The 18028-nt window shown below is 42.6% G+C and overlaps 1 protein-coding gene across 1 annotated transcript; it reads left to right on the top strand.

The window, feature by feature from the left end:
• Window positions 1–606: 606 nt before the first annotated feature.
• LOC147894453 (uncharacterized) lies at window positions 607–1344 on the top strand. Its single transcript, XM_087385312.1, has one exon. The coding sequence runs from the start codon at window positions 607–609 to the stop codon at window positions 1342–1344; it is 738 nt and encodes a 245-aa protein (XP_087241438.1).
• The last annotated feature ends 16684 nt before the right edge of the window (window positions 1345–18028 follow it).

Raw genomic sequence — 18028 nt, forward strand, 5'->3', positions numbered from 1 at the left:
TCCGACATCGAATGGAAGGCTCGGGATGCCTTGAACAGTCTCAAACACACCGGAACCCTGAGGGACTTCATCAAAGCTCACTCCTCCCTCATGCTACAAATCAAGGAGATGAGTGAAGCCGATCGGCTTTACTACTTCATCAAAAGGCTAAGGCCTTGGGCACATGATGAGCTCATGAGAGAGCATGTAAAGACCGTGGCGGAAGCCTACGAGGTAGCGGATCGCCTCACCGATTAGCAAGAGAAGCAGCATGGCGGTGAGAGACAAGGACAAGTCAAGCCCAAGCCAAGTGGACAAGGGATCCCCCCATTCAAAAAGAAAAAGTTCAAGCGGTTTGGCTCCAAAAAGAAGAAGTACCGCCCTATGGGAGATGCTCCAGCTGAGCAGGCCAAACCTAAAGCTACTGCAGCCCAAAAAGGTAAAGGTAAAGTAGGTACTGTTTAGCCCAAAAGTAGTGTGGGGTCAGCCAAAGCTTCATCAAGTCTTTCAGCCTCGAAAGGGAGTGGCTGTTATATCTGCACTGGAGCCCATTTTGCCAGGGACTGCCCTATGCGAGAGTCACTTCAGACTATCCAGGAAACTGAAAGTGGACAGCCCACTCAAACCATGACCCCTCTTCAGCTTCTAGGGGCTATGAGTGAAGATCAGGTAGCCTTTGATCTGGTGTTCATTACTGCTACAGTAAACGGACGCCTAGTGAGGGCTATGGTGGACAACGGGGCTAGCCATAACTTCATCACCTCCAAGAAAGCCAAGGAGATAGGGCTGAAGGCTGAAATCAGTAAAGGAAAGGTCATGAAGACAGTGAATATCCCAGGACAAGCAGTTGCCAAGGTAGAAAAAGGGGTAAGCATCCAAGTGGGAGGCTGTTCTCACAAGGCAGAATTTTCTATAGTGGAGATGGATGACTTCGACATGGTATTCGGGCAAACATGGTTGAGAGCCAATAAAGTCCTGATCAACAGCCATGATGAACAGTTAGTTTTCTGCAAGGAAGGAGGATGGGAGGTGGTCAAAGCCTCAAGGCAAAAGGGAGGCCCTTTGCCTCAAGTCCTCTCAGCTATGCAGTTGAAAAAGGCAGTAAGAAAAGGACAGCAAGCTTACCTTGTGGTCATCAAAGAGCATGAGGAGAGCTCAGTTTCATCTAAAGGACACATACCAAAAGAGGTACAGGGTTTACTGGCGGAGTACGCGGACATCCTACCCGAGAAGCTTCCAAGGGAGCTTCCCCCTAAACGGGAGATCGACCATAGGATAGAAGTGTATCCAGGATCAGACCCTCCAGCCAAGGCACCTTACCGGTTGTCACAAGAAGAGAACAAAGAGCTGAAGGTGCAGTTGTAGGAATTGCTAGAGGCTGGATTCATCCAGCCCTCCAAATCCCCATACGGAGCACCCGTGCTCTTTGTGAAGAAGAAGGAAGGGGACCTACGTCTATGTGTGGACTACCGGGCCCTTAACAAAATCACCATCAAGAACCGGTATCCCCTTCCCAACATGAGGGAGCTGTTCGACTCTCTAGTGCATGCATCGTATTTTACAAAGATAGATCTCAGATCAGAGTACCATCAGATCAGAATTGCAGAAGCTGATGTGGAAAAGACCACCATGAGGACCAAATATGGGTCGTTCGATTGGAAGGTTCTGACCTTCGGGTTAACCAATGCCCCGGCGACCTTCACGACGCTCATGAATGGTATTTTCAGGGATCTTCTAGATGAATGCATTGTCGTCTACTTGGACGACAGTCTTATCTACTCCAAGACTCTCAAAGAGCATGTAAGGCATTTAAAAGAAGTGTTTGATAGGCTGAGAGCAAACAGGCTGTTTCTGAAAGAGAGCAAGTGTGACTTTGCCAAGGAGACCATACACTTTCTGGGTTTCAAGGTGACCCAAGGTAAACTCATGATGGATGAGAGCAAAGTGAAGGCAATAGTAGATTGGCCTACTCCGAAGGGTGTGCATGATGTGCGGGCATTCAATGGGTTAGCCTCATTCTACCAGTCCTTCATTGATATGTACAGTGAGATTACAGCTCCCCTCACTAATCTCACCCGTAAGGATACACCGTGGAAGTGGGGTCCCAAGCATGAAAATGCTTTTCAGAAATTGAAGGAAGCCATGAGCAGCCAGCCCGTCCTAGCTCTTCCAAACTTTGAGAGACCCTTTGAGGTACAGACGGATGCTTCTGATTTTGCTATAGGAGGAGTACTCCTTCAAGATGGGCACCCCATAGATTTCAAGAGTCGGAAGTTGATCGATAGAGAAACCCGTTACCCCACTCACGACAAGGAAATGACTGCAGTAATTCATTGCTTGAGAGCTTGGAAGCACTATCTACTGGGCAGTAAATTCACTGTTTTCACAGATAATGTCACAACATCATATTTTGTGACTCAGCCCAAGCTATCACCCAAACAGGCTAGGTGGCAAGATTTTCTGGCGAATTTCGACTTTGACATCAAGTATAAGCCCGGTAAAGAGAATGTGGTAGCGGATGCCCTCTCCCGAGTTTCCTACCTAGCTGCAGTTCAGATTCTGCAGGGATTTACAGTTTTGGAGGAGATCAAAGCAGGGTATGGAGAGGATGAGTTTGCCAAAAAGCTACTCGGGACTGATGCAAAGAGGCCACACATAGAGGTACGTGATGGGATCATATACTTCAAGCAGTGGAGAGTGTATGTTCCATGCATAGGAGGCTTGAGAAAGAGGATGATCCAGGAGCATCATGAGCCACAGTGGGCAGGCCATCCGGGACAGCAAAAGACTCTTGAGTTACTCTCAAGAAATTTCTGGTGGCCACTGCTGGAGAGAGATACGGATGCATATGTAAGAACATGCCACATTTGTGGGCAAGATAAAGCCGAAAGGATGAAGCCAGCAGGACTTCTTCAACCACTCGACATCCCGACAAAGCCATGGGAGAGTGCCTCCATGGACTTCATCACATGTCTACCGAACAGCGGAGGACATATGGGCATACTTGTAGTGGTGTGTAGACTCACCAAACTGGCCCATTTCATTCCATACATGGGTACACTGGATGCCCCAGCAGCAGCAAAACTCTTCTTCAAGTTCGTGGTTAAACACCATGGTCTACCAAGGGAAATAGTGTCTGACAGAGACGGACGGTTTACTGGCAGTTTCTGGAGCACACTGTTTGCCATGTGCGGGACAAAGCTTGCATTTAGCAGCTCGTATCATCCTCAGTCTGACGGACAAACTGAGAGGACCAACCAATTTGTGGAGGACTTTCTCAGACACTATGTTCAGGGAGACCAGGCTGATTGGTACGTGCATCTGGATGCAGCAGAATTCTGCTACAACAGCTGGCAGCATTCCTCTACAGGATTTTCCCCCTTCGAATTAGCTTATGGGTATCAGCCTTTGGCTCCGGGGGAAGCAGCTGTACTATCTACTGCAGGGGGAGTAGCTCCAGCAGGAGGAGCCTTCCATGAGGAGTGGATAACCAGGCTTAAGACTGCCGAGGAGCAACTGGGCAAAGCTCAAGACAGGATGAAAAAGTTTGCAGACCAGAAGAGGAGGCATGTAGAGTACGAGGTTGGCGAGAAGGTCTACCTCAAACTGAACTCTGAGCAGTTCAGCAAGTTGGCCTACTGTCTACGACTTCCTCCCCATCTACATATTCATCCCACCTTTCACGTTTCCATGTTGAAGGGTGCTCAAGAAGATGATGATCCAGATCGTGAGCAGAGGAATAGAGGTCCGGCTCTAGTGATGGATCGAGGAGAGGGTGAAGACCTCGAGAGTATCATGGGACACCATGATAGACCGAATCAGTTCGGACCTAACAGGCTGTACCATTGTCACTGGAAGGGGCAGCCTTCAAGTGAAGACTCGTGGAGGATGGAACCTTCTCTATGGCGGTTCGTGGACATCGTGCGCGGCTACAATGATTCACACCCCTTTCCAAAGAAGCGAGAGAGCAAGAGAAAGAGGGGGGGAATGTAACGGGTGGCCCGTTGACAAGGGACTCAGCCTCAATCCGCCCCTCTTTTATCAACATCCTTTGGACTCGACCTCGGGGGGGTCACTCATCATATGTAACCCTATCACGTGAGTTCAACAGAAGGATATTTTTTATTTCTAAAATTTACAGAAATAAATACACATAAGGGACTATTAAAAATAGTTTCTAAAAAAATTTACAGATTTGTATAGAAAAGGGGTACATTTTATTAATGAAAAAATTATTGATAAGGGATTTTAATAAATAGGCCTTGAACGCACGTGATATAGAGGGTTTTTACATAGTGACCCCCCTGAGGACTCAACATCGGCAACAAGGAGGACATCCTTACCCTCTTTTGGGTCAAGGGGAGGACAACCCTTGACATCCTTAGACCTAACCAAGGGGAGCAGCCCATGGTAAGGTTGGACTCCCAACCTTGGCTTTGAAGGGGCTCAATTCAAACGGGAGGATTTGAATTGATTGGCCCTTCAAGGTAACTGTTGGAGAGAAAAGGTACCAAGGAGGAATGAGGCCTTAATGAAGGCGGCTAGACGTTGGAGCCAAGGAGAGAACTCCCTCCAAAATTCAAAAACACACACACAGGATTCAGTCTAGGGAGAAAAACCAGAACTGGAAGAGTATGCAAGAGCTGTGAGCTCCTGTTGTAATCCTGAGAGAGAGAGTGTGAGATCTTCTTCTTTTGCATCAATGTAATCTTCCTTGTGGCGTTTTGACCACAGGGCCCCTTCCTTTTGAATACCAAAACATTCGTCTCCCTGAGTGTCTTTGAGTTCTGAAAATGAAGGAAGATGAGATGCTTGTGTCGTATCCCCCTCCCCTTCATTGAGTGTTGCAGGTGCAGGGCGTATTCGAGACCCACCTTCGAGCCAGGACTTCCCCTTGGCTTGGGGAAGAAGTCTACCAAAAGGCAGATCGAAAGGAGGCTCGTGGAAGGCGTGGTGATCATCGAGGTATCATCCCAGGAGATCGCTTCGTCGATACAGAGAGCTGTGTGAAGGGCGTGGTGGATCATTTGATCCAGGAACTCGTGGGGATCTGAAGACCCTCCCGATTATCTCTCCTACCAAGCGGCAGGGTGCGCGGAGCCCGGATCTCAGAGAACTGGTGCTCTGAGATCCCGCCGTCAATCGACGGGAGCGGACGGAACTGCAGTTCCGTCGCGCTCCAACCATGAAGGCTTAGCCTAGGAGCTCAAAGGATCCATTCTCAGAGCCCTTTGGTACAGAGCAGCGCCCCGCTGGCGAAATCACGTAGCCGAGTCGGTGATCATAGCCTCGCCCCGGTTTGCGAACACCAACACGACGGACATCTCGCTCGTTGACGGACGCCCTCGACGGAACCGACCGGAAGACACCGGGAAGGGTTCTCCCGGTCGTATCAGCACGTCCTAATCGACACCCTCGCTCCTACGGTTGCCCACAGATCTGGAGAGAAAGGGCGATGCCACAGTCCAGCCGTTCGACATGTGCATGGCGATGGAGAGCTCACCATAGCTCTGAGGGTCAAGGTCTTCTATATAACCATAACGTGGAAAAGAAGTCTCAAGCAAGTCCACGGCCCCGGTGCCTAGCCGGGCCGTGAGGTATTTTGAGCATCTGCGCGCAGGTCTTGGGTTCGATTCCGGGCAGGGGAGACAGGTCGCGAGCCGACAAGGGGGCCGACCCCCTTTTGCCGATCAACCGAGCACAAAATATAACCTAGGGGCTCTACTTGGTTACATCAACCGTGACCAGGTCTCGTGGTTATCCCAACGATAGGCGCTTCGACTGTTGCCTCCAAGGTTCCGGGTTCGATCCCTGCGCGCGGGGTGCGCGACCATTTTGGGAGCGCCCGCGTTCGGGTCAGTTAGATTATAGGTAAGAAGGAGCGCTTGGTTACACTAACCAAGTGGTGGCTCAGCGGTTGGTGCGACGAGCTTGTTGAGGGAGATCGCGGGTTCGAGTCCGCCTCTTGACTGCGCAGAATAGCGGGACGCTTGGAAGTGAGCCCATGATATAAGCAAGTGGGGGTCTTTTGTTTCTAATAGCAAAGACCAGCCCACTTGGCTAGCCCGACGAGAAGTTCTGCACATCGTTACCTCCAGTTCCTGAGTTCGATTCCGGCGGGTGGCCTCTCTTTTTGGCACGACAGCTAACTTTGGAGGCACATCCAACTCATTTTGGTAGTTTGGCTAATTTAGCCCCAGCTAAGTTTAGCTAGTCCCAACTAGCCAGATAAGGAGTTTTGGGGAGCCGATTTCACAGGTGTCTTCCCGCACTCGTACTGAGTTTCTGGAGTAAGCCTCAGGCATCGTTTTTGCCCCACGGAGGTTCAGCAAGGGTTTTGGGAAGGAGAGGTTCTTTAGGACCGTAGCTCCCAGGAGGAGCTCTGTGCTCTCCTTTTTGAGCATCTGAAGGACCCAGGCAGCTTTGTGAAGGTGAAGGACATTCAGTCAAGCGGAGGTTCCCGTCAGCAAGGCAGTGGCAACTCCTCGAGATCAAGCGGATACTTTGGGATCCCGGTAGGGGACCAAACCGGGGAGCAAAGGAAAAGAGAAAAAAAGTGAAAAAAATCTAAGGGAAAACTTTGCCCTCGTGACACCCTCCTCCCCCCGCCCCCTTCCCCTCCCCCCCACCCCCTTCCCCTCCCCCTTCCCCCCCCTCCCGGTCGAGCCCCCCTCCCCCGCGCCCGCCCTGCCCCCTTCCCCGCCCGCCCCGCCCCCTTACCCTCCCCGCGCTCGCCCCCTTCCCTTCCCCCTTCCCCCCCTCCCCGTCGAGCCCCCCTCCCCCGCGCCCGCCCCCTTCCCCCCCCTCCGCGTCGGCTCGACGGGGAGGGGGGGAAGGGGCAGGGGAAGGGGGTGGGCGCGGGGGAGGGGAAGGGGGCGGGGCGAGGGGGGCAAGGGGGAGGGGAAGGGGGCGGGGTGGGCGGAGGGAAGGGGGCGGGGCAAGGGGGAGGGGAAGGCAGCGGGGCGGGGCGGGGGGGCAAGGGGGAGGGGAAGGGGGCGGGGCGGGCGGAGGGAAGGGGGCGAGGCAAGGGGGAGGGGAAGGCAGCGGGGCGGGACGGGGGAGGGAAAGGGGGCGGGGCGGGGGAGGGGGGGCAAGGGCGAGGGGGGGAAGGGAGGGACGGTAGAGGGGGAAGGGATGAACGGCGGGAGGGAGGGGCCTGCGGGGAGGCAGAGGGAGAGGAAGGGAGGGGGAAGGGCCCGTGGGGAGGGAGAGGAGGGGAAGCGGAAGGGAAGGCAGGGAGGAGAGGGGAAGGGGGAAGGGAAGGGAGGGGAGAAGCGGGAGGAGAGGGGAAGGGAGGGGGAGGGGAGGGCAAGGGAGGGGAGAGAGGAAGCTGGAGAAGAGGGAGGGAGGGAGTACCTGAGTGGAGAGGTGGTGGAGACAGAATGAGGAGAAGTAGAGTTTTATAGGAAATGGATAGCTTTTAGGTCGTCAGCTTTTTTTAGTTTTTAAGGTTTTTTTAGTTCTTTTGAGTTTACTATAAGTAGAACATTCTTCATTCTCTCTTTCATTCAAAGATCATTCGTTTACACTCCACACTTCTCTCCTCTCATCAACCTGTTGCAGGATTCTCAAAAATTTTCAAAATGTTGCAAGAGGTGAGTTTATTTCTAACCTATTGCGTACGCAAGAACTTCTAAGAATCAAGTTTTTATAAATTTGAATTTTTTTTCAAATCCGATCCTTTTCTCAAAAACTTGTGTGTACGCAACAACTTAAAAAACCATTTTTGCATTAAATCTTTTTTCCCACAAATTTTCCTCTTTACCTCAAACTCTCACAACCCCTCCCTACCTATTGCGTACGCAACAACTTCAAAATAAAATTTAATCATAAATCTCTCCAAAAAACTCCTCAAAAAAAAAAACAATCTATTACAAATTTCTCTCTCAACCTCAAAACCACTCAAACCCTACCTATTGCGTACGCAACAACTTCAAAACAAAATTTAATCATAAATCTCTCAAAAAAACTCATCAACAAAAAAAAACAATCTATTACAAATTTCTCTCTCAACCTCAAAGCCACTCAAACCTCCCTACCTATTGCGTACGCAACAACTTCAAAACAAAATTTAATCATAAATCTCTCCAAAAAACTCCTTTAAAAAAAAAAACAATCTATTACACATTTCTCTCTCAACCTCAAAACCACTCAAACCTCCCTACCTATTGCGTACGCAACAACTTCAAAACAAAAATTAATCATAAATCTCTCCAAAAAACTCTTCTTACGACACTTTATTATAAATTTCTCTATCAACCTCAAAATCACTCAAATGTCCCTACCTATTGCGTACGCAACAACTTCAAAACAAAATTTAATCATAAATCTTTTCAAAAAACTCTTCTCACTACACTTTATTAATATAAGAAATCCATTTATAATATTTTTACTCCATAATATAATAAATTTTTATTAACTAATGTTAAAATATAATTTTGCTAAAAATATATATTATTAATCTATAAATTAATATAATTATTATATAAATACATTAATCAAAAAAATATAACTTGAAAGGGAGGTCTTCTAGCATATGTGCTTTATATAATACTTACTCTTAAAACAATGAAGAATTAGAGAATATATTGCTATTCTATACATTATTAACTTAAAAACTAATATAAATATAAATTAATTATTATATAAATTTAAATAAATATATAAATAATTAATATTATACATTAATAACATTTAAAATTATGTAGATTATATACTAATAATCTTTCAATTCTAAAAAGTAGTCAATAAAAGAATTAAATTAATTTAAAAAATAAGAAAATATTAAAATTTACACACTTACTTTTAGCATGTATGCTTTTATTCCATGTGTATAATACTTGTTAGTTAGTCGAAGAATGAAAAATTAGATAATGTATTTGTAAGGTAGGTATTTAAAACCATAGAATCTAGAAGACTACAGTATCATTGCATCCATATCATTTTTTTACTTTAGCAACCATCAGATATCCATGATTCCATGTGTATAATACTTGTTAGTTAGTCGAAGAATGCAAAATTAGATAATGTATTTGTAAGGTAGGTATTTAAAACCATAGAATCTAGAAGACTGCAGTATCATTGCATCCATATCATTTTTTTACTTTAGCAACCACCAGATATCCATGGTATCCATGATATGGAATACATATTTCTTCAAATATTTCTTATCACATACTTTTTCATTTCTTCTCATACACCATGCAGCATGAATGTAAGAAAATATGAATCGGTGTGCTTTTAGCCTATGTACTTGTCCCTAATCAGTAGGATACTTTGACTAGGTAGGCTTGTAACTACTTAAAGTAAAGCCTTTGCAAAGGATCGTACCTTCTGATACACCATGCAGCATGAATGTAAAAAAATATGAATCGGTGTGCTTTTAGCCTATGTGCTTATCCCTAATCAGTAGGATACTTATACTTACTTAAAGTAAAGCCTTTGCAATGTATCGTACCTATAAACAAAACACTTTGGAAAGCATATAACATATAGTCTATATATATCTAAACTAAATACTTTAGAATGCATATTTTATATAGTCTATATATCTTAAATCTTACACCCTAAATCTTAAATCCTGAAGTTCCCTAAATCTTAGGTTATACAATCTAAGCTCTTAAACTTATATAATAGTTATAATCCCTAAACCTTAAACCCTAACCCCTATAACTTAAATTCTAAAACCTAATTTTCAATTCTAAACCCTAGATTCTACACTCTAAGCTCATGATCTTATATACTAAACCCTAAAACCTAAATCCTAAACCCTAAAACAATAATTATAAACCCTAAATGCTAAACCCTAAACCCTAGATTTTAAACCCTAAACCCTAGATTTTTAACCCTAAACCCTAAACCCTAAATCCTAAACCCTAAACCCTAAAAACATAATCATAAACACGAAACCCTAAACACTAAATCTTAAATCCTAAGCCCTAAATTCTTAACCCTAAACCCTAACCCTAAAATACAATCAAAAATTTATGATTTTTTTCAATTTGTGCAATAGGTTTGATATATCCTCCAAACTGTTGCAAGTCGAATAGGTTAATGGTGCACTCAACCTATTGTAAATATCAAGGAATTTTCTTGATTTGTGCAACAGGTTGGATATACCCCCAACCTGTTGCTTGAGCAACAGGTTGGGGGGTATATCCAACCTGTTGCACAAATCGAGAATTTTCTTGATTTGTGCAACAGATTGGATATACTCCCCAACCTATTGCTCAAGCAACAGGTTGGGGGGTATATCCAACATGTTGCACAAATCGAGAATTTTCTTGATTTGTGCAACAGATTGGATATACTCCCCAACCGGTTGCTCAAGCAACAGGTTGGGGGATATACCCCCAACCTGTTGCTCAAGCAATAGGTTGGGGGGTATATCCAACATGTTGCACAAATCGAGAATTTTCTTGATTTGTGCAATCAAGCAACAGGTTGGGGGGTATATCCAACAACAGGCCTCCAACCTGTTGCTTGGGGGATATATCCAACAACAGGCCTCCAGGTTGGTGGGTATATCCAACCTGTTGCACAAATCGAGAATTTTCTTGATTTGTGCAACAGATTGGATATATCCCCCAACCTGTTGCTCAACAGGTTGGGAGATATATCCAACAACAGGCCTCCAACCTGTTGCTTGGGGGATATATCCAACAACAGGCCTCCAACCTGTTGCTCAACCTTGCACAAATCAAGAAAATTTTCAGTTGTAGGTTGGATATATTCCCCAATTGTATATCAAATTGTTGCACAAATAAGAAAAATTCTTGATTTGTGCAACAAGTTGGATATATCCCCCAACCTGTTGCTTGATATATCCAACCTATTGCTCAAGCAACAGGTTGGGGGATATATCCAACCTATTGCACAAATTAAAAAAATTCATTAAATTTTGGTTGTATTTTAGGGTTAAGGTTTAGGGTTTAAGATTTAAGATTTAGTGTTTAGGATTTAAGATTTAGGGTTTAGGATTTAGAGTTTAGGGTTTAAGGTTTAGGATTTATTGTTTAGGATTTTAGGATTTAGGGTTTAGGAATTAAATGTTTAAAGTTTAGGATTTATGATGGTTAAGATGTTTTGGTATTAATTATTTAAAGTCTAGGATGTAGGGTTTAGGTTTAATGCCTTCTCTGCTAGTTTTGATATAGAAGTTATTAAGTAATAATAAGCTCAATGATTATTTATTATGTTCATTTTGAGTTGCTAATCTACTTTTATACATAAAACATGTATTCACCCTAACAAAGGGTATGGATCTGGTGTTATATAAGAAGAATGAAGTGGTGGCTTTTGGACGAATTCATAGTCTTGATCCTATGAATGTGTGTCATTTCCAACGTTGTGGTGAGAGAAGATGTGTAGTGATAATCACCAACGTTGTAAATCCTGAAGTACATTTAAAATATCCACATGGAGACTTTGAAACATTGGGAGATATCTTACAATGTGACATATTTGATATGCAAGCACACAGAACACTCTGGGACCAAGACGAAATTGTTCCAAAGACATACTTTCAAGATATCAAGAAAACTTATTTTCAGGGGGAAAAAGTAGAGATGTTATCTTGCTCCGGAGAAGTTTTAGCAATTGGCAACTTTAAGGGCTATGCTCAGAGTTTTCTCTGTATAGTGGAGATAATTAAGTTGCCTAGTGCAGGTGTCATTCAAAATGCAATGGATAGTACTTCACAATTAGACGTCCATAATACTACGTCTCAACTACAAGTTCATAGTACTTGTAAATGGGGGTTAGCTTTCTTGAAATCAAGTTTGCCCAAGACAGTTTCCTTCAATGTCATGGAAGACACAACGGAATATTATCAGAAGAAAAAGACTATAACACAAATGGGATCCAAATTGATAAGAAGCTATAGTAGTAATCAAGAGTATCATAGTGGCATGCTCACAGGTATTGAGGACATTATAGTAACAGATGTTGATGTAGAAAAGGTTTCTTGTGTTGCAAGTGACTCAAATATACTCACTGGTATAGAAGACTTGTCTTGTGTTGCAAGTGACTCGAACAGGCTCACTGGTATAGAAGACTTGTCATGTGTTGCAAGTGACTCGAACAGGCTCACTGGTATAGAAGACTTGTTCTGTGTTGCAAGTGACTCGAACAGGCTCACTGGTATAGAAGACTTGTCTTGTGCTGCAAGTGACTCAAACATGCTTATTGATATAAAAGACTTGTCTTGTGTTGAGAATAATAAGATGGGAACACAAAGAAAAATACACGCAAAGATCGATGGGATAAGTGATGCAATAACAGGAATTGATGATATTAGTGACAATGATCATGATGTTACCACTCGAATACAAGGCAAAAGGGGCAGAGAATCTGAGACTTGTCATGTTGTTCGTAATATTGTTGCTAGCATGCCAGAGAATATCGATGGGAGAATCTTGAGTTACGAAGGAGAAACAGTTCAACCACAAAATTCAAGAGGCATTGGCAACAAATTGACATCAATGAACATGTCGACCAGATTGCCATTTCCAAGATATTATAAGGTATCAAATAATTCTCAAGCCCACACAGCATTTGATTATAAAGATGAAGATTCAAGGGAAATGGATTCGAGGTTTGATGGTCTTACAACTAGAAAATGCAAGACACTATTTACAAAAAGAAAGTATGTGAGTGTGAAGAGGCGAAGAATCATGGCATCAATTCCAGAACCAAAGAGACATGTGATGCTATCCGAGGAGAATATGGAAAGGATGCTTATGCGAGTTTGTTGCAAGAGACTTTGCATTAGAAAAGTTGGGAAAATGATTGTGCAGCCATACGCCTTGGTATTTGGAGTAAGACAGCGCCTAATAGACATAACTATCTTCTTCAAGAGTTTTCATGCTTTCTTCATCAAGGCACTAATCAAGATTTGAGCACAAGACACTGTAAACCTAGATTGAAACCCATGGTTAATGGGAGACCCATTTGCAATCGAGGATATCAATGGTTAACTGGACTATCACATGGCACATACTGGACCATCTGGGCAGAGGTGAAAGAAAAAGTTATTCATACAATTCATGGAAATACCTACAAGCTTAAATGCCACGGAAGCACTATAAATGCAACCGCAACATTAAAGCAAGTTCTCGAAGACCATGCATTACCGCAGCCTCATCTTCAACAAACAATGCTAGATGGACGTGTCAAATGCCAACAACATCTTCCTTTGGGAATGACAAAGAAGGTCGTCCTAGAAACTGTCAATAAAACTTTACAAGACAGAGACGAGAGCATGATTTCACGATCAACCTTGTACAAAATTTGGCGTAGAGATTTTTGCCATGCCAAGACACCATCAAAGCAAATGATGTCAAAATGTAAGACATGTGATGAATTAAAAAATGCCATTGAACATAGTAAATGTGAGCAGCAGCGAGGAGATATATTAAATGGCGATCAATCCATTTACGTCATGTGCAAGATGCTTGAAAGTTGTATGCTTCTTGGAGAGAGGAATCTATTTCACATGTCGATAAGTCCATGTGCATCACCATTGATGGCATGGACCAGAATACAACCACTTTGCCATGATATAGATGTATCCCACCGGCATTGGAGGGCAAACGTGGACTAAAAACACACTTGTGTGGAGTATTAGTACATGGATACCGAATCTTTTGTGATGTATGGATTGATATTTTGCATGACCATGATAGTAACCAGGTTGTTACATCAATCATGAAAGCAATAAGAAAGGTCAGAGATGCTCACGGATGTTTGCCTAACACATTGTGAATACAAGCTGATAATTGTTGGAGAGAGAACAAGAATAAATATATATTTGCTTTATGCTCTATGCTGGTTGGTTTGAAAATATTTGAAGAAGTGGAAGTTGGCTTTCTTCTTGTCGGCCATACACATGAAGACATAGATCAAATCTTCAGTGTTATCTCTGGTGAGTTGAAGGCAATGGATGTTTTGACAATGGAGGATATGCTATTTCGAATTGGGAAAAAAATTGGAGGTTCTCGCAAGGAAGAATCAGAAGTGGCTATCTTAGAGAGGATGGTAGATTGGAGAGCATTCATAGAGCCACATTTACAAACAGGAGATGATGCCCTAATAGGACACACAAATCCACACTACTTTTGGTTTCACATGCATAACAATATTCCAGTGATGCAATGGAAGCACTACTCAGTAGATGGAGATCATTTATGGAATGAGTCATATGCTTTATTACAACGAATAATTCCATTGGAGGAAACTAGATTTGTTCTTGCAAAAAACAAATCACTTGATATAGATGAAATGAAAGGCTTGAAAGCCTTCATTAAACATCTTCAAAGTATGATGCAGAAATATCCTGAGCAATCAACTAAGAATTTGGAGACAATTAAATCAACTGAAGCACTTATCCAATCTTTAGAAAGACAAGAAAACTTAATGAGCATTGAATACTCTGAATCCTTTTGGCCGGAACAAGCTAGGTCACCAAGTTTTCCTTTGGATATAAATATGTTAGTAGATATGGAGAAAGCAGAGGAATGCCTTTTACCTCGAAAATATTGTGACACGAAGAAAGACAAACCCTTACCAGAGTTTATACCATCTAATGAGATTGAAGAGGGTCTATTTGTTGCAGTTTGGGCATCTGATCCAGGTTCAGAGTTGGATGACCAAGGTGGCCCAATTTGGGTTACAAAGGTTGCTAAGATAGAAAGGGATGACAAGGGAACTCCTATAACATTTACAGCTTTATGGTATGAACCAAAGCCATTGAAAAATCTCCCAAGAAGATATACAATAAAACAACTCTGTGAGGGATGCTTGCAAAAGAAACGTGAGTGGGTTCCAAATAATGAGGGATTAACAGAGGTGGAAGTCAGTAGCATTATTCATTGCTGGAAATCAAGGACACGAAGTTTTAAAAAGAAGCATGGATACAATGTTGAAAAATGTATCACAATCCCTGATCCAAGTCGTGTCCATATTAAACATCATTTGGCAAGACTTGACCCATCAAGCTCAAATACATTACATGAATCTGATGACTCTGAATGAGATTCAGATGCATAAGATAATGTTTTGTATGCTTTTTTCCATACAAATGGTGTATCTATACACCACCAATAAGATAATTTATTGTATGGTTTGTTTTTCAAAAAAAGGGTGTATCTATACACCACTTATATATTGAATTCAACAAACTCTTTTTTTTCAAAAAAATGGTGTATCTATACACCACTTATATGTTGAATTCAACAAACTCTTTTCATATGGTGTCATATTTTCACTTCATAGTGTTAAAATTGAACTTGAGTTAGGAGACTACTATTATTATTATTATAGTTATTGGATGGGGGCACCATGCACGAGTTTGGGAATTATAGCTTCACTGAGCCATTTTTTTTAAAATTAGAGGTTACCACTTGACTTTTTAGCTTAATAAGGCCATATTTGTATATAAGTGACCCATTTAGTGCTCAAAAAAACCCAATTTTTTAGCTCACTAAGTGAAGTTGAGTGGAGAGGATATGCTCCAAAAAGAAGTCCAAACCAAGAGAGAAAGTCCAAAAATTTTGAATAGTGTGTTCCTCATACAATTGTGTTGATTGCAACCTCATTGCAACTCTCGCATTTTGACCTCAGACTCTAACATCACATGTACATGGGATGTAGTGCCCTAAAAATAGAATCCATCATGTCGACCATACCCTCGTCATCATCAAGAGACTATAGTCTTGCTCAAAGTGTGAAGGTATATGCGTACCCTCGTCACCCTCCTCATCCTATTTTTAGATTTTGTGTAAATATAAGATCTTGTATTCCTTGGTATCCAATAGGACTACGAACTTAAATAGCTTTGACTTACCGATGGTCCACCAACGGTGGGTACTGGCTCAGGCTCCTCCCCATACATCCGCAAGCGGCCTCGATCATCTCATTTGAGCGATTTTGTATCACCCTTTTCGCAAGGGAATTTATGTTATAAAAAAACTTTGTTTTGTAATTACCAAAAAAAAAAAGGATTAGTGGGGCTAAACAGGGCCATAGCAAGCCCTGTTTAGCCCCACTAATCCTTTTTTTTTAGTTCTGTTAATCGTCGCTATATAGCGATGTTTACTAGTGTCGCTATATAGCGACGATTAATAGTGTTGCTATATAGCGATGTTTTTAATCATCACTATATAGCGATGGTTCTTTTCCGACGCTTTTAGCGACTTTAATAACGACATTTGCGCCCGTGAAAAAAAAATTGTAATGTAAAAAGCATCGATATTTTCGTCAGAAAAGGGCCTATGCCTTATAGTGCTGATTCTCATCAAAGATTACATCTCTGGGAATAATGACCTTTCAGTTGATGGGATCATATAACTTGTATGCTTCACTTTCTTCACTGTAGCCAATTATGATGCATTTGCATGACTTTACATCCAATTTCCTGCAATGATCATCATGTATGTGGGCATATGCTATGCAACCAAATATGCAAAGATGCCCAATGTGTGGCTTATGTCCAGTGTATGGTTCATATGGTGTCATACCCTAAATCGGTTCGGTAGGAAGCTGATTAAGCAAGTAGTTTGCAGTGGCTATTGCTTCTACCCAATACTAATTCGAAAGGTGCTTCTCACTAAGCATTGCTCTAGCACTGTCTGCTAAAGTACCATTCTTTCTTTCAGCTCTTGCATTTTGCTGAGGAGTATCTGCAAAAGTGAATTGTCTTCAAATGCTGTGACTTTTGCAAAAGTTCATGAATGCTGAAGACATGTATTCACCTCCTCTATTTGATCTCATGACTTTGATTTTTCTGCCTGTCTCATTTTCTACCATGGATTTGAATTCTTGAAATCTGGAAAACACTTCAGATTTTGCTTTCAGTAAATAGACCCAACAATATCTACTATAGTCATCAATGAAAGTCAAGTAGTAAAATGAACCATTGATGTGATGGGTCTGGGCATACATCTGTGTGTATCAAATCAAGAATACTTTGTGCACGAGAGGTACTTCTGCTGAAGTTGATTCGTTTTTTTTTGCCGAAGCAGCATGCTTTGCAAACTTTTCTGAGAAACTATAGCTTAGAAATTCCAATTGCCATATTTTGATACCTAAGATCTAGCAAGCTCTTGAAATTGACATCCATATCTCTTGTGCCATTTTGCGCATAGTGGCATCTGTTGCAGTTGAGCTGACATGGCATGCAAATCTGGTACTATAGCTAGCATTCTATACATGCGTCCTTCATTGACACCTTTTCCTTAGCTGAAATATTCTGGATTTATCTCTGATAGTGCATTCATCTCCGTCAAAGATGACTCAGTAGTTGTGTTCCGTCATTTGACCTACTAACAAGAGGTTCTTGCTGAGCTTTGGAACATAGAGTACATCTTTCACCAATTCTTTCGTACTAGTGAAATTGTTCATAGGGATAATGAGTGTCCCTTGAATTGGATTCGGTGTATTATCTGTTGTGTAGATGACATTCTTCTGACCTTCTAATGGTTTCATCTTTGTGAACCATTCCTGATGATTTGTCATGTGAGATGATGCACCACTGTCGATATACCAAGGATCTTGATCTGTTTGGTTGACTTGATGCTGAAATTCTCTTTTGGATTGCAATCCATGTCTAGGTACACTGTATGAATTTTTTGCATTTCCTCATTTGCAAGAAACATATTCCCATGTTCATTTGCAAAATGACTGTGACTAGAATGTCCACCACAATGATTTCCTCTTTTGTGGAAATTCCCTCGATTACTACTGGACTGATCGCCTTGGTTGTACTACTTCTTGCGGCAATCTCTTTCATAGTGTCCAAAACTTATGATAACAGTTGCACTGAATGTTTGACACGTTGGTGGATGTATTCCCTCATCCTTGGAATCTTCCTCGGTTGGAATGATTTCCTCCTTGCTGATGCTGTTGTTGCGGATGATGCTAATGCTAATGATGACTTTGCTAATGATGACCACTTCTATGGAATGATCTACCTCTGCCTCTGCTTCTGTGTGAAGTTGTGGCTGTCAAATCATTAGAATGACCTTTGCATGCTTGAATGGCTTGTGTCTTG

This window comes from Dipteris shenzhenensis, chromosome 14 (genome assembly GCF_047967505.1).
Source record: "Dipteris shenzhenensis isolate YYH24624 ecotype China chromosome 14, Dip_SZ_1.0, whole genome shotgun sequence".
NCBI lineage: Eukaryota > Viridiplantae > Streptophyta > Polypodiopsida > Gleicheniales > Dipteridaceae > Dipteris > Dipteris shenzhenensis.